Here is a 21,404-nt window from a genome sequence, read left to right on the forward strand (position 1 = left end):
TTTCTACTCAAGTCCAAATGATATTGGGGCAGCTAGGTGGTACAGTGGATAGAACACCGGCCCTGAAGTCAGGAGTACCTGAGTTCAAATCTGGCCTCAGACCAAACACTTGACACTTACTAGCTGTGTGACCCTGGGCAAGTCACTTAACCCCAATTGCCTAAAAAAAAAAATGAAGGACAAAAGCTATTTCTCCTTATAAGATTAGACATAGGCATTAGTATATGATGACAGAAGTCCAACATCTATCTAATGCATACCAATGACAACTTATTCTCAACCTGAAAATAACCAGAAAAGCCTATGCGTGAGAGCTAATGTTGGAAATAACAGAGAAAACCTGAGGACTGAAGACTATAGAAATTATAAAGGCATTCGTCAGCTGCTGATGATTCTGTTGCGTGCGCGCGCACACACACACACACACACAGAGTTATCCTTTTACTTTTTTGTCCTTTCTCCTTTCTGATTGGTGAGGTGTTGTCAGTCACAACCATTAGCAGCCAATGACAACATTCCTTTCCTTAGGTAGTTGACTTCATAGCTTCTACAGTCCTCAGTCTTCAGGTTTTCCCTGGTATTTCCAACACTAGTTCTCACCCATAGGCTTTTCTGGTCACTTTTAAGTTGGTACTAGTTATGGATGCTTAACGCCCCAAGCATGAAATTACCAGAGAGGTGGGGTGCTGCTCAATTAGTTAGCATTTATTAAGCACCTACTATGTGCCTGGCATTGTGCTAAGCTTTGGAGATACAAAAAAAGTCAAAGAAGAGATCCTACCCTCAAGGGGCTTACCATGGGGGTGAGGGTGGGGGAGAAAACATGAAAACTACTATGTACAAACAAGATTATAGGAAATAAATTGGGATGGTAAGATTAAGTAGGACTGGGAAAGACTTCTTACAGAAAGTGAGATTTTAGCTGGGACTTGAAGGGGAAGTATTTCAGGCATAGGGGAAAGCCAGTTATACTAAAGTATAACTAAATAAAACTTTACATTCAAATGATACATAACGGGAAGCTGGTGCAGAAGAATAAATTCTTTTCTGAAAAAGAGACTCTGAATGGTCTATGTCAAGAGTGAGAAACTTGGTGCCTGGAGGCCATGTATGGTCCTCTAGGTCCTCAAGTGCAGCCCTTTGACTGACTCCAAACTTCACAGAACAAATTTGTTCTGCTTTTCATCTCCAGCTCTGCTTGGTTTGAACTCCATAGAACAAGATGTCCCCGGTGTGTCCTCTCCCTTTTCCAGCTTTGTTTTGTGAATTCTCTTCCCCCATTAGATTGTAAGCTCCTTGAAGGCAGGGATTGTCTTTCATTTTCTTACTTGTATCTCTAGCACTGAGCACAGTGCCTGACATGTATTAGGTGCTTAGTAAATATTTATTGAATTTATTGAATAACACATTTGAGGTTGCATGCGGTGAGAAAAGAGGAAAGAAGTTCTTCAATGTAAGAACATAAAAGAGATACATGCATAGCATTAGAATAACAAACTGGTCATGCTTTTCACATACCTGCACATATAGATACTCAAAAGCAACTGGATCTCTTCTTAAAAGGTCAATGGGATCCTTTGGGACAAAGCTAATTCGGAAAAGACATCGCATCTTATGGGAGCTGGGTCTCTGTGTCACCTAAGACATTGAATCAATAACACAAAAACCTTTTAATGTTAGAAGCAAAAAGGTCATCATCAAAGGACACTAAAACAATGCTTTCTCTTTCCTAAGAAGAATAAAGCAGTATATATTTGAGGCTTATTGGAGAACAGCATTATTCTAGCTACTTACACTTTGAAATCCATTCTCTTGTTTTCCTTTAAGTATTCACATTACAACTGAGTCATCTTCCTGAGTTATGTATCCCATAGCGTAAATAGTTAGGAATGGAATCAAGTATATTCCTCCATACCCATTATCTATTGGAATCCTATCTAAGGGCAAGGAAAGGCACTTCAAAAGAAGCTAGGCTTGCTTGCAGGATTTGGTACCTACATCAAAATTTAAGGTTCATACTTTTCAATTAGTTTCAAGTTCTATGATTTGAGGACATCTGAATGATAAGTTTAACTTTCCAAATAGTTTAAAAGATCTTGAAAGCCAACTAAAAGACAAAGCATTTTGCTAACCTATTCATTCCTAGTGAAAACAACAAACTTAAGAGCCTAATGAAACATGATAAAACAAAATTTAAATTAAAAACAAATTACAGATGGTCAGGTTCATTTTTTCCCAATAGCTAGTTATTGGCAAATATTACTCAATCTGCAAAATTTTTATAATTATTTTTATTTCTTAAAATTTGTGAACTCATAACTATCTCTATTATCTTGCTTTTTTTCACCTTCAGATCCATTCTTCTTCCTAATTCCCTGTCTCTTACTTGGTACTCTGATATCTACTTAGCTGAGATGTTGGAAGTCTAAGTGGTCCACAGCAGAGTATTTATGCGTTTTTCAAGGCCAAATTATGGATTGGATTGGGAAGACTTATCTAATGGGTGGAACAGTATACTGGGGTTCATAAGAGATAACAAAGAATTCAATGCTGGGTCAAAACAATTCCGTCTCTGCCCATGGTATTAAGGGATATTTTTTCAGAAGTCCTATTTGCCCTTTGTAACATTGACCATAAAAGGTCAGGGCTGTATCCATAGCATCCCTAGCTTCCCCTAATTACCAGTTACAATTATTATCCATGAATTGATCTATAACCTTGCCCCTTTTTTGTTTTTCATATTCTACCACCCCTTGAGCTAATAAAGTCCATATTCACTTCTGAACTTTTCATGATGGTAAAACCATACATCATCTGCTTTTGTCTTGCCAAGAATAAGCCAGTTCTGTCACTGACTTGTTGTATGACCCATGGCCAATCATTTCTGCAACTAAGATTTTTCATCTTGGAATTGCTGCCAGTCTCATAGTGACCCTTCTCCTTGTTTTTTTTTTTTTCTAGGAATGGTTGAAAAAAAAAGAACTGACCAATGAAAATCTTCTTAAGGCACCTTTCAAATCATTGCCACAGAATGAACTGTTGAAAAGAAAAATGAGAGTAATAACAATGGCTTCCTTCTCTACCTCCTCCCCCACTCCCACTTTGCAGAAGTGATAAGGATTAGATTTTAGAAATTAATTAGTATAATTTGACCATTATTTTGAAATCATTAGAAGAAGGTAACCGCAAGAAGACTAGTCTGGCTGAAAGCACTTTTTCACTGAAAATCTCAGCAAATACTCTGTTTAACACACAACACACTTCGTAAGCACAAACACATATTAAGCTGTTTGAATTGTCTAAATGTCAGAATGATATTAAATCAGATGTGTATATTAATTATTTAATTAAACATATTTGCTTAAGAATCACCTGAGAGTTTTCGTCAAACTCAATGTTTGGAAAAGGTTTTGTGTTACTTGGTGCTACATGTGGCTTAGTTGAATGGGGCCTGTTAAATCACAAGACTTATGTTCAAATCCTGGCTGTTTCACTTGTTCTCTAGACAGGTCATTTCACCCCTTTGGGTTTCCTTATCTGTAGAATTGAGGGTGTCAAGCTAAGTGATCTCCAAATGATCCTTCCAGTGCTTGCATTTTAAGATCTATAATTTCTTAAAGATATTTCTCCCCATATTGTCAGCTGTGAAATACTTTGAATATATTTTTTCACATGTATTCATTACAAAGCATATAAGTGCTTTATTTGTGGTCATTATGTTACAAAAATACGGTCAGAGGAAATATGCCTTGAAATAGGAATTCTATCATGGCTCTGGATCCCAAAGGCCTTTCTCAGGCAGGAAAAGACTAGTGACTTTCTCTTTTCATTCTACCATTTCAGATGTGAAGATATAAATATTGGACACAAACTGCTGCCATAAAAAAAAAAATTAGCACCATCTAGCTTTAGGAATGATTTAGGAATGTTTTGCTTATCCAAATTAGCATAAAGATTTCCTTTATAGGTTATGGGCTAGCCTGTTCTGAAGGTTATCAACTAGAGACATCAAGTGGTTGAGGGACAGTTTTATATTAAACACAGTGCTGGTTTTATTAGCCTCACATTGTAGCAGCTGACATTTCACATGGGGGACTTAGTAAATCATTGGTCATTCACTACTGCTGAAGCATAAACAGATACATTTGTTTTCAAGGGTAAGAGAACTGCGAGAGGGATTGAATGTATTTGGGGGGTACATCTTCATCTATACGCAGGCATCAAGAATAGCATGTAAATGTAGAAAGTCTATGAGCATACAGATCAATCTAAATAGCAACACATAATAAGTCCATCACAGAACATTTGGCCTACTCCAGTGAAGCAGAGATCTAGAGGGGGACTGATACATGGCAGTTAGATGAATGCCAGCTTTTAATTATTTGATATACAAAACACCTATGCAACATGTATAAAGGTCTCCTTTTTTTTTTTTTGTCATCTCTATCCCATTTTTCTTCCAACTCTGGGCTGCCCAACTTGATCTTATGTCCAAGAGTGGCCACTAGAAAGTGTCTCCCTCAATCTTCCACCCTGAGTCAACATCATCATTGGAGCCATCTCAATTGCCCTCACTAAAAGAGTGGATACAGAGTTTATGGTAGAATGGAGCAGGTAACAGGGCTATTTGTCTTATCAGCAAACAGATGGTGATGACATGTTGGTGATAAGCAAGCTGGGGCTCATGGCAGCCTCACATATGCAGAGTGGGCAGAATTGAAGCAGGAATTTCAAGTTTTTAAAAATATTCTTCATTTGCTACACAGAGTGGAACACTATTTGATACAATCACAGCCTCATTTAAATAATATCAGAAGCCTCTTTTACTTCTTTTTTTAAAGACTCCAAAAGAACAATTTTCCAAGCAAGGTAAACACAGCAGTATAAATATAGCTTTTTCAGAGACATGTTGCCAATGAATAGCCATAGAAGCCTTCAAAAACAATTGTTTATTAGACAAATGGACAGCTTATAAAAAATTGACTAAAAAGGAAATATCCTGAAGTGGGTAATCACTTATGGAGACCAGTAATTGGTGCTTCTTTCAGTGTGTAGAACAGCTAATTAATTTAAATCATCTGAGAGATGGATAATACAGAAACTGGCCAATCCCTATATATATCACTAATGACTAGTGACTACTTGAGTGTATTATTTCACAGACCTGAGTAAGAGTCTCCTGTTCATGTAGCAAGAGAAGTCTGGTTACAGCTCCTTCCGTCCTCTGTTCCAGCATCAGGGAAAAGTGTTCAATACACTTGATAGAAAGCTTTTCTTGAAGAGTTAAGATGACATCCTTATTAAGGAAACAGTTACAAGATGTTATCAAAACCGTAGCAACACCCTCAATGAGTCTAATGTGACCTAAAAGCTTTTCTAATTTAGGCTATAGATTTCTAAGTTCTATTTAGATGAATCTGAGATTTAATGCTGGTGATATTTCTGAGGGGTTTTTTTAGAATTTTTTTAAGAATGGTATTTAATTTTTTTCAATTACATGTAAAGACAATTTCTAACATTCGTTTCTCTTTAAGATTTTGAGTTCCAAATTTTCCTTCCCCCTTCCCTCCTTTCTCTCCTCCCTAAGACAACAAGCAACTTTATATAGGCTATATATGTGAAATGATACAAAACATTTCCACATTAGTCATGTTGTGAAAGAAAAAACAGAGCAAAAAGAAAAAAAAAACTATGAAAACAATAAAGTGAAAATAGTATGCTTCAATTCATATTTAGACTCCATCAGTCTTTCTCTGGATATGGACAGCATTTTCCATCATGAGTCTTTTGGAATCGTCTTGGATCATTGTATTGCTGAGAAGAGCTGAGGCATTCATAGTTGATCATTGCACAATGTTGCTGTTACTGTGAACAATGTTCTCCTGATTCTGCTCACTTCACTCAGCATCAGTTTATGTAAGTCTTTTCAGGTTTTTCTGAAATCTGCCTGCTCATCATTTCTTGTAGCACAATAGAATTCCATTACATTCATACACCACAGCTCGTCCAGCCATTCCCCAGTTGACAGGCATCCCCTCAATTTCCAGTTCTTTGCCACCACAACAAGAGCTGCTATAAATATTTTTGTACATGTGGGTCCTTTCCCCTTTTTTATGATCCCTTTGGGATACAGACCTAGTAGATACTTCTGAGTCTTAACAGACGGAGTTATGGAAATAAGAAATGTGTTCCCTTCTCCTTCCCTGTCCCCAACACCTCACAAGACCTTTTACATTATTGAAGACCAGTGAGGTTACTAGACAAATCTCTGTAGAGTGGGACTGTGGATTGCAGACGTGAATCACATTATTAGAAAGGATTATAACAGATTTTCTAGTCTAGCCCAAGGAGGAATACATTTAAACCAGCCTTGAAACAGGCTTTGCTATTTTTAAAAATCTCCCATGAAGGGGATTCAAAAAACACACATGGATTCCAGGGTCTGACAATACTTCCCTTCAATGAGGGCTTCTTTTCTTTTGTTACAACAGTTTATGACAGGTCTTCCTTCTTTACTTTTTTATGTACTTGAAAATTATTGTGTTACTCCTTAATCTTCTCTTCTCCAAGATAAATCTTCCTTAGGTATTTAACATTTCCTCAGAGGTTTCATTGTCCAGTCTTTGACTCTTTTTATTGTTCTTCCTTTGGCCCTCTCCAATTTCTTCATACACTTTTAAAATGCAGAGCCCCAAATTACTCTCAATAATGCCTTTGCTTAGGCTGAGTCTAATAGGAAGAGTCTTTCAATTTAATCCAACAGTTATTGTCCCCTGTGTTCAAGATGTGTGTGTTCCATGCTTTCTTTTCTTTTCTTTTTTTTTTTTTTGAGATTGGGGCTACCTATCTTGCCTGGGCAAGGTGTATAAAGGTGCCTTATCTCATCTGCATAAAGGTATAGATGGCTCTGACTTGCTCCATTTTTTGACTTGGGCAGGTTCACTTGTCCTTTCTCCACCTCATCTCCAGATGACTCACCATATTGGTGTCTAACTTAGTTTGGACAACTAACTGGCTAAGCCAACTGTAGCTCAGAACTGTCTGGCTCAAGTCATCTGCCAGCATCAGCCTCCCCCCAGTAGCAGGGATTACAGGTGTGTGCCACCCTTCCTGACTGTGTTTGCTCTATTCTTAAAGTGAACTCAAGGCCCATTAGGGGGAAAAAAACCTAAATTGAGTTTTTCTGGTTGTTGTGTGTGCCAAAGTACACATTATAGGGTATCATTCTGTTCCACCAGGGATGATATTAGCAAATTAGCATCAATAGCTATTCCCTATTGTGAGTCTGGAGTGAGGAATCTTGGGAAACTTTCATTATAAAGTGTAAGAGAAATAATAAAGCTACACTATTTCTATTTACACCTATCCTACTGTGAGCCAGGATACTATTAAATTGCAATTTAAAAATAAAGGCTATAACTTATTTTAGAAAAAAAAAACATCTTGCTTTTCAGAGTATTTACCCTTCTCACAGCCTTCTCACAACCATCTACACCACCCAGGAAATCAACATTGTTTGAATTATTTGTAATCTGAAATCATTTGGGTTTCTATTAGATAAGATGCAAGATAATGCACAGTGAAAGCATCTTTTAAGTTTATATTTATTTATATTAGAAAATCATTGAAGCCTTCCTCTCCATCTTAAGGAGTTCAACTAATTCAATTTAGCAAACATTCATTAAGAATTTACTCAGGTCTTCCTGAAAACCTGAGTTCAAATGTGGCCTCAGACACTTGATGCTTACAAGCTGTGTGACCCTGGGCAAGTCACTTCACCCCATTGCCTCACAAAAACAAGACAAAAAAACAAAAACAAAGAATTTACTATGGAAAGACCACTGTGCTGGGCATAGGGCAAGGGGTGAGATACAAATTTTAGCTAAAGGCCTATTTCCTTTCCTCAAGGAGCTTACTGCTTAGGGGAAGTCTATTGAAGTTCCTAAAGAGAAGGTATTGACGGGTTAAATTTGATGTACAGAACAAAACCAAATGCTTTTAAAAGGAATCATAGCCTAGTGGAAGACAAATTCATCACTCATAAAGCATTTCTTGTGATTTAACCTTTCTCCCCCAATGGCCAGGAGATGGGCAGGAGGAAAAATGGACTCTTCATTTGGAACCTGTTACAAATTAATAATCTCCCATAAAGGATGCAAATGTTTCTTTTGAAATGATTCAAGAGGAAGTAAAAACTATTGGCATCAATCTTCTCCTGTCAGCTGTAATACCTGCTAAATTACCAGATGCTTAACGGCAATTTAAAGTAAGCAAACAGAGAGATAATAGACAATGTAAATGTAGATAGTGCTTTTTATAAAATGTTTCCTTATGCCACATCCACAATTGTTAATTCAACAACTCGTGTTGTAGTTCAAGTTAGTTATTCACATAAAACATAAATAGAAATGTGTGTGCATGTGCGTGTGTGTGCGTGTGTGTGTGTGTGTGTGTGTGTGTGTGTGTGTGTGTGTGTGTGTGTGTGTGTTAGAGGTGGGGAGGGAGGGGCAGCTTGACCTTTCAGAGAATTCAAAAATAAATGCAAGTCGCTTTCCTTCTAGTGTTTTCAGTAATCACCAGGTACTTTTTATTATTCTGAAATCTTTTTTATGGCTCCAGATGAAGAAAACCTGCCCTGAGCTGATGGAGCATTAGGGAGTAATCAAAATCCAAAAACATTTTTATTAAAAAAAAAAGAACACAGAAGCCATATGCATTTCTTTTGAGTGCAAATAAGAAAGCATCATTTCCTTTGCCGCAGTAACTATGGTCTGAAAATTACCAGTGATTTTGGCATAAATAGATTATTTTTAAAGGTTCCTTGAGGGATGGGATGGACAGTGGACCAGACGTCAGAAGACCTGGCAGCTAGTCATGCTACCCACGAGCTCTTTGAACTTAGATTAAGGATTTAGCCTCTTTTAACCTTAGTTCTCTTAGCTGTCAAATGGAGATTGATCAGATCAAAATCTCACCTCTGATGCTTGTTGTGTGATCTTGGGCAAGTCACTTAACCTTCATTGTCCTTAGTTTCCTCATCTGTAAAATGTGGGGATTGGACTAGATGACCTCTGATGTCCCTTTCACCTCTAGAGCTGTGATCTAAATCATAGGTTCTAGGATTCTATAAGATAATATATGTGAAAGCTTTCTGTAAAATGTTATACAAGTATATGTGCAAATGTGAGTTCACTGGTTTGGGGGAGTTCTGGAGTAGCAACAGCCTCCACAGATGGAGTTGTTAGTAACTAGAGCTGTGAGGCAGCTAGGTGGTCCAGTGGAGGAAGTGTTGATAGGGAATCATGGAGACCTGAGTCTGAATCCTGCCTGAGGTGCTTACTGGCCGTGTAGTCCTGAGCAAGTCATTGGTCATTCTCTCAACCTCAGTTTCTTCATCTGTAAAATGGGGATAGTAAAAGCCTGTACCTCAGAGGGTTCTTGTGAAGATCAAATGAGATATATACAAAGCACTTTGTAATCCTTTCGCTGTTGTTCAGTCATTTCAGACTCTTCATGACTCCATCTGAGGTTTTCTTGTCAAAGATACTGGAATGGTTTGCCATGTTCTTTTCCAGCTCATTTTACAGATGAGGAAATGAAGCAAACAGGATTAAGTGAGTTGCCCAGGGTCACACAGCTAGTAAGTGTCTGAGGCCTGATTTGAATTCAGGTTCAAGACTCTAGGCTTGGTGCTCTATCCGATGTGCCACCTAGGTGCCCCTTTATAGTTACTAAAGTGCTATATAAATGCCAATGGTTACTATTCTTAGCTCATTTTCAGCTCTACAGAGTTGTCTGTGACACTGAGAGTGATTTAATCATTGGTCACATAGCTAACATGTAAGAGGAGCATCTTGAAAACCAGTTTTCCTGACTCTAAGCCAACAGTCCTCTCTCTACCACTCTACATTGCCTCTTATAAATATATTATTTAAATTTAAAGTTATTCCTTAACCTAAGATAAACCTTGTTATAGACTTATCCATCTTTTCCATGAAATGGGTTTTTTTTCTTTTAATGGGCTTTAAGAAATGAAAACTGAACCATGTGGACAGAAGAAGCCTATCACCAGATCACCCCATACCTCTATCTTGCTGGTTGACAAGGTAGTTGATATTCAATTAACAGGCAACTTCTCAATCTACTTGACTTTGCTGACAAATCATGCTGGCATTTGGCAGTATACCAAGTCATCTTAGTGACATGGAGGCAATTTTAATTAATCTGAAGTTACATGAAGATTACTGCCCCCGTTTTCACTTCACCAACATCACATAATGATCTTTTTTTTTATAGGCACAAAATAGAGCAGAACCTCATTAGTTTCAAGCATTCACGTTTGGCATGAAGTCAATCAACTAAGAACAGACAATGGTGAGATGCCTCAAAAGACTTATGGTTGAAGCTATGTAGTGTGCCTCATGAGCTTGTGGCAAGTAGGTTTACCTTTATTGAAGTGCTGCAGTCAAAACGGAATGACTTGGTTTGCCCATTTTCTAAGTAGACCTTCAGAACATTTGGCATGAAAAGAAGTGAATTGTCCTTTACTGTTTCCTGTGGAAAGGAGCAAGTCAGCCAAATTAGTATCTTTCTATTCTGAGTAATTAAACAGTTGTTCCATAGTAAAAGTAGTACAATGGATAAAACCCCACCATTTTCCTATGGGTAGCCATTTGACAAAGCCAAAACTATAACCTATTGTATTCTGGTCATCCCTGCTGTTAGCTCAGCGGGGAAGGCAATGCAGCTGTACTAAAGTGAGTGGGAAGTGAGCTGATACAGATGCTACTGCAGGATGATACACCATTCTTTCCAGGCTAGGATCATAACGTATCAACATCAATCTCACTGCTATCCAAGCTTGGGGTAGTTTTCATATAACTCTGCATGCCGTGGAGATGTCACTCCTGGATGACTGAGAGATCTCTGAGCGGTCATTTAAACAATATATGACATATTTAAGTAGAGAAGAGCAACATGATGATTGTAGATGTTCCTTAGACCAGCCCTGATAATTTTGTGAACAGGGAGTAACTGAATACTAAGGGGGAAAGAGAAGGGCTACTAGAGTAGTTTGGATCTATGGGTTTTCCCGTCAGTGAGTTCAGCAGGTATATCTCTAGTTCTAGGTAGAGAGAGCATTAAGAGGGGGTGTCCCACATATTTTTCCCTTAGGGAATCTTGCATATAGCTGAAGTCTGGGTACTTTTCTGAAGTCTGGATGCTTCAAACATTAGGTAATCAGTCTGTGATGATTTCATATCTCAAATTCTGAGAATACTATAATTCTGAGCCTATCTTTTGAGACTACTCTCTTCCTAAGACTACAAAGGCTTGCTTGTAATAGGAAACGGAGGTGCTAGGAAGACCAATAATTAAAGGATTAAAGGATCCTGCAACCTACCAGGCTGACCAAAAGTAAGGTAAAGGTTTGGTTGTAGTAGGAATTCTAGGTCTCAAGCCATAAATGACTGGTCTGTTACAGACAAAAAAAATTACTCTAAAACAAAATTCATCACAGGTTTTGGGGTCTGGATGCATTATTATAAAATCTCAATTGTATAAATATAATTGCTTTGATTTTAAGTGACGATATTTAGCATCAAATATTAACAACATTTAATTTAACAGTCCTAAGCAATTGAGATTATTTTTGACAAATTGAAGTTCAGTAAATATTATCACGTTTCTACCTTAGTGGTTCCAAATAACAGTATTAAAGGTAATTTTTAAAATGTTATTTTCTCCATTTAAAAAAAAACTAATATAGGATATCCTTTGAATATACCACAGGAAGGCAAAGCATATGAAAGTGACTGGTTTGTTCAGTTTCTAACATAGTAACAGATTATACCATTAGCTAGCATTTATATTGAGCTTTAAGGTTTACAGAGAATTTTACAAATATTATCATATTTTATCCTCACAACAACCTTGTCAGGTAGGTGCTATAATTTATCCCCATTTTAGAGATGCTAAAAGTGAAGCAGATAGAGATTAAGTGACTTATCCAGGGCTGTACAGCTAATAAGGATTTGAACTCAGATCTTTCTGATTCCCTGTCCAGCATTCTATCCACTGAGCCATCTAGCTGCCAAACGCATGAAGGCAGCAATATGGTACAGTGAAGAGGGATAGATTTGCATTCAGAGGAGCTGGTTTCCAATCCTAGCTCTGCCCTGTGTGACTTTGGGTAGGTTAATGAAACTTTCTAGGCCTCAATTTCTTTTACTGTAAAATAAGAGAGTCAGACTGCCAGCCCTACATCTAGAATTCTTTGAAATCCCCAATCAACATTTCATTTAGAAAGAACATAGAAAATGACACCAGGGTGTGATATATGCCAAGTAGTGAACTACAGAAATTTACCCTTTTAAATTCTCTCTCTTTGAGTGGAAATATTGACATTTGGGGGGAGTGGAAAAGGACAAAATATAAATAAGCTACACTTGAAAGAGCTCAGCGAATCACTATATTGAACTGCGTTTTTCACTTACAAATCTGATGGGCTGAATACCGACTGGATTTTATGGGCTTGGAGCCAAGTACTAACAAATTTGGGTGAACTAGCTTATATTTGAATAGAAGAAGGAGGTTGGATTAGAGAGATGAATAAGGGAGGACAAAGACGTAGGTGTGAGTGAACCTATCAACCTGCATCCCATGACATTAATTCCACAGTCAGAAGAGGGAAGCTACTTTAGGACTGCTGGAGGCAATTAGCAGCTGGCCCTGGGTCTCAGAGAAAGAACCATCTCCAACAAGCCTTGTTATTTCCTAGAACTGCCTGACACTGTCTGTCAAAGCAGCTTCTGGAACGATTTCCTCTGTACAGATGCACAAGGTATTTGCTTGTTTAGCATCAGCCTCTTCTGTCTTGGGCAAAGCAACAAATCTGATTTTTTTCCCCCCTAAGGACTAAAACCCAGGAGGAAGGCTGGAGTAGTTGGACATTTTTTCATGAAAAAGACTTAAAATGCATCTAGGTAACCTGGGAGGGCTATCAGCATAGATTATTGTAGGGGGTCATAATTTGGGGACCATCAACTTGGGTTGTTTTTTTTTTAATTTAAAATATCCTATTTCAATATAAGAAAGCTTTTTTTTTTTTTGGAATCCTAAGAATTTTAATTTCTCCATTTAAAAATATTTCTTTGAGAAAGGGCCCACAGTCTTCACTAGACTTCCAAGAAGTTTTCATGACACAAAGAAGGTTAAAACTCCCCGGGTTAGAGTATTGGTAAATGAGTTGACACTCTGAGCACTATGAGAGCAAGAGGCAGGATAGGTGAAGCGAAAAGCAGAGGTAAAGGGGCTAGCTTGAGGTAGATGGCAGTAAAGGTGGAATTTGCCTGCTTCAGTGTTTCATGAAGAGCCAGCCCTGATGGATATTCTATAGACAATAAGGAGTAAATCTTCCCCTAAAGTGGATGCCTACAATGTCTCCTGGTATGATGGAGGTAGCCCTGAGAGGTCAAATACTTTGCCAGCAGCACAATATCTGGAAGATTCTTCCAAGCTGAAATGACTTTAAGTATGGGCATGGGGAAAAAAACACATCATATGAAGACCAGTCTTAACTAAGTTTGTACAGTTGTTTTGTTCATTTTTTTCAATTATGTCTGACTCTGTTTTCCTATTTGGGATTTTCTTGGTGAAGATACTAGAGTAGGTTGTCATTTCCTTCTCCAGCTCACCGTGTAGATGAGGAAACTGAGGCAAATAGGGTTAAGTGACTTGCCCAGGGTCACAGAGCTAGTAAGGGTCTGAGGCCAGATTTAAACTCAGGGAGATGAGTCTTCCTGATTCCAGGCCTGGCACCACCCATTAGCTCTTAAGAAAGGCTTATCACCAAAATGTTGGTCACCCAATGATGGATGAATGGTAGAAAGGGTGATGCACTTGGAATCAGATGATCTAGGTTCATGTCATTTACTATGCTCATTTTGGTGTGGCAGGGTGCATAGGTCAGTGGACTTGGGAGTCAAGTAGACCTAGGTTCAAACGTTGCCTCAGACAGGAAAGATTTGAAATATTTGATCTTAGGCAGGTCACTTAAATTATCTGTGTTTCAGTTCCCTTGTCTGTAGAATGAAGGAGCTGCATCAGTCAACAAGCATTTAAGTGTTTAGTATGTGCCAGACACTTTGCTAAATGTTGGGGATATAATGAAAGGAAAAACACACTGTTCCTGACTTTTAAGGAGCATACATTCTAAAGGGGAAGATAACATGTAAGCAACTAGTTATCATACAAGATTTTAGATAATCTCTAAGATTCCTTCCAGGATTTAAATCTATGACCCTATGATCCTCTGAAGATTCTTGACCAAAACAACTTATGAAACCAGATCTATTAAGAAGTGAAAGAGTTTTGATCCATAGTGGTGGAAATATTATCCATATGAATGAACTTATTGACCCTTGAGGTAGATGAAATATGAGGCAATTTGGAAAAGTTGCTTGTGTAATCACAATTTTGGTGTGGTTTTGCAACGAAAATAAACTTCAAAGGGACAAAAATTTGAATGTATTTTGTTGTTAGTTCTAAAAAAATTCAAAATAGCCTGTTATTTTTTGTAGGAAATTAAATGAAACATCTCATTCATTCATTAATTCATTCATTCAACAGATATAAACATTGACTATGTACAGAGCCTTGTGCTAGGTGTGGGGGTAGATTAAATGATAATGATAATAATTGACATTTATATGGTGTTTGAACGCTTGTATATCTAATAGTTGAGCCTCAAGACAACTGTAAGAGGTAGGTGCTATACTATTATTATCCCCATTTTACAGCTGAGTAAACCAAAAAATAAAGTGATTTGATAATAGTCATATAGCCTGTAAGTGACAGGGGTAGCATATGACCCTAGGTCTTCCTAACTTGTATTTCAGCAGTCCATCCACTATACAACACTACCTCCTAAGATATTGTCCCTGCCCTCATGTAGTTTCCCATTGTTGTTATTGTTCATCCTTCTTTCTCGAAGAAGACCAATGACATCAGGAAGATGATGTTTTAACTTGCAAGTAAATTGGGTTTAAGTGAGGCAGAGCTGTGCAAAGTCATCAGCCTCATTGTCTCCTCCAGTCATCACAGTCCCATGGCAAGACATAGGTCGAGATGACTTGCGATGGTCCTGGATGGAGTGAGAAACCTCGGTCTTTTTAAGCTAAGGCCTTTCTCAGGTCTCAATTTGACTTAGGCAAAACCCATTCACTAGTTAAAGGCTAGGCAAGAATTAAGATGGCCTAGTTTGCCTTCACACAAGAATCAATCTGGAAGAGGAAGACCCTCAGAATTTCTGGCCAGAATAGAAACAATTGCTATTTGTACTCACTCTGAGCCATCAAAACCCAAACTATGAGCAAGTGAGGGCTGGGCTGGGACCTGTTATTGGCCAATTGGGATAAGACACATATGTATTTAACTTTTATACAAAATATCATACGCTAAGTACATTAAGGTATATACAAAACAAAGGACTATATGAAGCATGGAGTGGGGAGGGGAAGTCATTGCTAACTGGGCAATCACTTAGGAAATGGCACCTGGGCTGGGATTTAAAGGATGAATAGGAATTCAACAGTCAAAAAGGATGAAGAAAGATGTATTTGTGTGTGTATATAGGCACACACATAATTACTATTGGTATGTTTGATATTAGTTCAAGAGCATGAATGAAGAACTTAAGTATTCTCTTTTATTTCTGGTTTAGTGATTTGTAGATTATATCTTAGACAATGGGAATAGATACAGAATACTCCAATCATTTTGATTGAATTTGGCCTAGTTGGTAATTATTTCCCTCAACAAATATTTATTGGGCATCTACCTTTGGTATAAGGCTTTGCATCAGTGCTGGGGAATGTAACAGATATGGTCCCCCCACTCTCAAAGAGTTTACAGTATGGAGTGGTTAAAAAAAATAGGATGGAAGCAACTGTAATTAAAAATAGACCCAATTGCAAAATCAGCAAGTGACCATTAGTGATTGATTATCCCAGGCATATACATGACCTTAACAAATCTCTGCCTCACAAAGAAGAGAATTTTAAACTCACCGAAACCTGGCCATTGATGATGACCTCCTCTGAGAAACGCACTTTAACAGGATTGGACTTCAACCTTGCCTTTTTTGCAGCACTAATAAATGCTGACTTGGGAGACTGGAAGGGAAAGAACATTTTTTATCAGATTAATTTGGAACAGAACCTATACCTCCCTGTGACATAATGGTTCTCTACTTGTTCTCATAAATTCCTCATTTTGGCTTAAAAATATAAGGTTTGGCACATGCCCATTTAAAGAACTAAATTTAAATCCCATTTAAATTAAAATATGGCAAAAAAATCACCAATGAACACAGAAGCATACTCTCATATGCATAAACTATTAGAATTTTATTTGATCACTGGACCGAAAATACCAAAAAGTATGTTCTGTGTCACAGAACACATTTCCAAGTATTTTTTAAAGTGATTGCTCTAAACTGTGTTCGTTTGCATGAGCGCATAAGCTCTGTTCTCATTATAGCCCTATCAGGCAAACTGTGAAGAGAAAATGATGGCATTGTCTAATGCTATCCCTATACAAAGCCAGCTGAGAATAAGTTGTTCGAATAGAGGGGAAAGAGGCATAGATAATTAAAAACAATGGATAATTCAGCTATCATTTACATCTGTTTTGGGAATAGAGTAGGACGAGCACGTACAGATCCATTCATGTATTCACTCCTCAGTATTTACCCTTTTGGCTCAATCTTTTGTTGGTGGCAAGAATCTGCCCTGGACAGCAGCGAAGAGTAAATCCTATCCCACAGTCATCAACCAAATCACAGCCTATTGAATATTGGCTGGATATTTTGTTCCCTCTCTGCTTTTCTCAAAATCTCTAGAATTTAGATGATATCATCTAATCTTATCTTTATGAATCATTGCATTTAAATGTTTGTTCTTTTATTGAGAAACAGACCATACAGAGAGAATATTCTTCCTCTGATGTTCAAAAGCCAAATGGATTAATCTACTTTGAAAGGGAGGGTGGTCCAGGGTAGCAGGATGAAAGAATACTCAATTTTAGTTTGGGATGACTCAATTGATTCCCTAAGTAATCTTGGTTCAAAGATCAAAATACCACCAACATTTTTCTTAAATTCATCTATGAGAAAGACACTGTACAGAGTTTTGAGAGTATTACGACAAGAATCAAACAGTCCCTGTCCTAAAGGAGCTTACATTCCACAGGTATTGTAGAAGAGGAAAGTGGATACAGCATGTATACAAATAAGTAAATACAAAGAAATAGGAGGAGGAAGATAACATTAGTGGTATATCGGAGAAGGCTTAACAGAAGAGATGGCACCTGCGTTGACCCTGAAAGGAAGATGAGAACTCTGAGAGATGGACAGGGATGAGGATGGAGTACACTCCAGGCAATGGGGGATGGCTTGTGCAAACACGCAAAGACCGGAGACGCGGTGGTCGAGTGCAGGAGATTGCTTTCCTCCCTCCCAAAAAAAATTAGATATCAAAAGAGTGACAGAACTAAGAAGGAAAAAAAAGGAGGGGCAAAGGCCCACAATAAAACTCAATATAGAATAAGTAAGGGTTATGAAAAAAATCCTAAAAACAATAAAAATAACTTTTAAGAGTATGTTTGGAATAAAAAGTAGAGAAAGAGCCAGATAGAATTTGCCTAATGTGACTTCTCCCCTGAGGGCGAGAAATATTTGTTAAAGAGCTGGTCATTCTGAAGTAATAATAACACCAACAACAAAAATAGTTGGTATTTATGTAGCTCTTACTATGTGTCAGGCACTGTGCTAAGCACTTTGTAAACATTATTTCATTTGATCTTCATAACAACTCTGGGAAGTGGGGACTATTATTAACCGTATTTTGTAAATTGATATCCTACTTGGGCAACATTCCTCTCACTTCCTCTAAATAAGAGAATAATCTGTGAAGATCTTCACCTAGATGCCCATCCTCTCTAACAACACTCATCAAAAATGCATTTATCTCCAAAGATGTGCATTCATATACCTTTCCTTCCTCACACTAGTAACAATAAGTCGCATTCATATAGTGTTTTCAAATTTGCAAAGCACATTACATAAATTATCTCATTTGATTCTAACAATAATCCTGGGAGGTACCTTCTATTATTATCTTCCTTTCACAGATGAAGAAATAAAAGGAAACAGACATTAAGTGACTTGCCCAACGTGACTGTGCTACTGAATATCTGAATCTAGATTTGAACTTGGGTCCCGCTGATACTAGGTCTGACACTCTATTCACTGTGCCACCAAGCTGCCTCAAGTTCTTGAAATCTAAATTCATTCTGAATAGGCTAAGATGAACCATTTAAATCTACTGTTCAATCTTAGGGCCTCGAATGTCCTGAGAAGATTGAAATGGGACTTAGGGTGTGGGTTGAGTTAGGATAGGGAAGAAATGGAAGACGTAAACAGGAAGGAGCTTTTTGGATGCTACTGAAAGAGGAAAGGTGAGAAACCTCTGAAGAACCTGCTGGAAGATCAAGATGGTGGTTTATAAGCTTTGGGCAAGGCTAAGTAGAGATCTGAAAGACAAGTTAGACATGCATGGAATAGAGCAAAAATAAAAGTCTAATTTCCAGTATTGTTGCACATGGCACTGGGACCTATAATTTTACAATTGAAGGAAGAAGCTTCGTCCTTTCCCACACCCAGGTGAGAATGAAGAATCCTGAAAGTCATGATAAAATGATAATGACAATCTGAGGGGAACTATCAGCAAGCTAGAGATTTGGACTTTCTGGTAGAAAAATAGTGAAATGATGGGAGGAAGATCAGGATTGCCCTTGTACCTTTTGGCAACAAAGTGGAAAGTGTGACACTAATGGGTAAGAAGAAAACAGAACTACTCAGTTTCTGTTTTGTTTCCATCTTCTTCATCAAAAGAAGGTTCTTTAAACTGAAAAGACTAGAATAAACATGTTACAAGAGAAAAACAAGTAGCTAACTGGTCAAGTGGATGGAGTGCCAGGCCTGGAGTCACAAAAACTCATCTTTTTGAGTTCAAATCTGGCCTCAGACACTTACTAAGCAGGTCGTTTAACCCCGGTTGCCTTAGTTTCTTCATCTGTAAAATGATCTGGAGAAGGAAATGGAAAATCATTTCAGTGTCTTTGTCAAGGAAACCCCAGAATGGGATTATGAGAGTCTGACATGACTAAAAAATGACTGAACCAAGGGAAGGGATAAAAGACCAAGGTTCATAATGAAATTAATGTAGTAAGAGCATGGGAGTTTGATTTAAGATCATAGAAGATCCTATGAGTCTATGATCCTAAATTGAACTGACTCAGATGAATGACATCCAATGGTATGGAAAGAATATGAATGCTGAATTACTGTTATTGGTAATCCTTGAGCAGTTATATAGAATGCTGGAGATGTCAGAGAGTGGGGAACAAACTGATGTTCTGATCTTCAAAAAAGGAGTAAAGATGGGCTCCAAAAACTGTGGGCAAGTAAATTTGATGCCTTTTCCTGGCAAATCCTAGGATGGATTACATGGAAGATTTGGAGCATGTAGAAGGGAAGCCATGCCAAAGTCATCTAGTTCCATTTTTTTACAGCAAAAGTTCTTAACTTTTTAATGTCATTGAGCCCCTTTGGCAAGGTGGTAAAGCCTATGGATCTGCATTAAGAAGGAAACCAATCATATTGAAAAATAGTTATAAAACAAATCACCACTACCACAATAAGTTCATGAACCCCAGGTTCACGGAAATCCTCTATAGCGTTACTAGACTGGTAGATCAGGGAAATCCTATACGTAATGTAGCTAGATTTTGGCATAGTATTTAACAAATTATTTCATAATGAACAAGAGGGAAAAATATAGGCTAGATGATACGCTGATTGGGTGGACATGTACCAGGTTGAATGACTGTACATGAAGGACAACTCTTATTTAATAGGTGTCAACCTAGAGGAAGTCTGTTCAGAATTTTCATTTATGATTTAGATGATGACACTGATGGCTTGCTAATAAAATTTGATGATGGCAAAAAGTTAGGAGACACAGTTAATACATTATATGACACGCTCAGGAGCTAAAAACATAAATGGGAGGGAATGACAGACACAATCTAACATGCTGAAATTTGATATAAATATGAAATCTTTGCACTTAGGTTCAAATAATCAGTTCGTGAAAGGGGTAGTTTTTCAATAAAAGGGTAATGTGGTAGAAAGAGTGTTGAGCTTGGAGTCAGGAAGACCTGTTTGAAATATTGCCTCTGACTTTTGCTAACTTTTTGATTACAGGCAAGTCACTTTGAGTCACTTCATCAGGCTGGGCATCAATTTCTTCTTATGTAAAATAGAGGTAATAATGCTGGTATATCTACTTCATGGTGTAGGTTTTGAGGTTCAAATGAGATAATGTACGTAAATTGCTTTGCAAGTCTTTTGAAAGCACTGTATGAAAAGCAATTCAGAAGTGTGCTACGAAGGTGACTAAAACATCCACACCCAGAGATTCCACTGCTAGGCATATACACCAAGGAGATAAAGACATAAAGAAAGGGCCAGCATACACTAAATATTTATAGTAGCACTTTTTGAAGTAGTAAAGAACTAGAAACAAAGTAGGTATCCATTGATTGGGGAACAGCTAAACAAATTGTAGTTCTTGATCACAATTTAATTTTCATTAATTTGAAATTTTTTTTCAAATTAAATTTTTTAAAATTTAAAGTATTAAAATTAAATTTAATATTTATTCATATTATTTGTTCATAATATTTGTTCATAAGAAATTATGAATATGAAGAATAGAGGGAGTCATGGCTAGATTTATATGAACTGATTCAAAGGGAAATAAGCAGAAGTAGAAAGATAATATACCATAATGAATACAATAACGGAAATGTAAAGTACAAGAGTAACAATTGAAATGGGATATTTTTTAGAATGACCAAGCTGGCCATAGAAGAGATTTGAAAAGGTGCATCTCTCTCTTTTTTGAAGATAGCATACAGCACATATTGTTAGACTTGATTAATATGTTGGTTAGATTTACTGAACTTTTATTTTCTCATTTTTTAATACTTTATGATAAGAGATAGATCTCTGGGTGGGGAAAGTGGAAAGGATATACTGGGAAATAATGATGATGTAAAAACAAAAGCTATCGATAATATCCCCAAACAACTTTAAAGCACCATATAAGTGTCAGTTACTATTATAGTTCATGGGGGAAAAGGCTTAAGAGCTTTTAGTAGCAAGTCCAATATGAATTTATAGAGTGATATGGTTAGTCAACAGGCTAATGCAAACTTAGGCTGCATTAATAAAAGGATGAGGCCCAGAATGAGGGAGTTGTTTATGGCTTCAGAGA

General features: G+C 37.4%; 1 protein-coding gene across 1 annotated transcript in view; it reads right to left on the minus strand.

Annotated features, from left to right (window-relative positions):
* Window positions 1-21,404, minus strand: part of FRMPD4 (FERM and PDZ domain containing 4) — a 746,498-nt gene that overhangs the window by 33,784 nt on the left and 691,310 nt on the right. The window contains 4 exon segments of the mRNA XM_021007485.2: window positions 1,519-1,638; window positions 5,165-5,296; window positions 10,447-10,554; window positions 16,071-16,175. Of these exon segments, the coding sequence (XP_020863144.2) occupies window positions 1,519-1,638; window positions 5,165-5,296; window positions 10,447-10,554; window positions 16,071-16,175 (465 nt within the window).

Source organism: Phascolarctos cinereus, unplaced genomic scaffold (assembly GCF_003287225.1).
Source record: "Phascolarctos cinereus isolate Bilbo 61053 unplaced genomic scaffold, phaCin_HiC Scaffold_726;HRSCAF=1367, whole genome shotgun sequence".
Lineage (NCBI taxonomy): Eukaryota > Metazoa > Chordata > Mammalia > Diprotodontia > Phascolarctidae > Phascolarctos > Phascolarctos cinereus.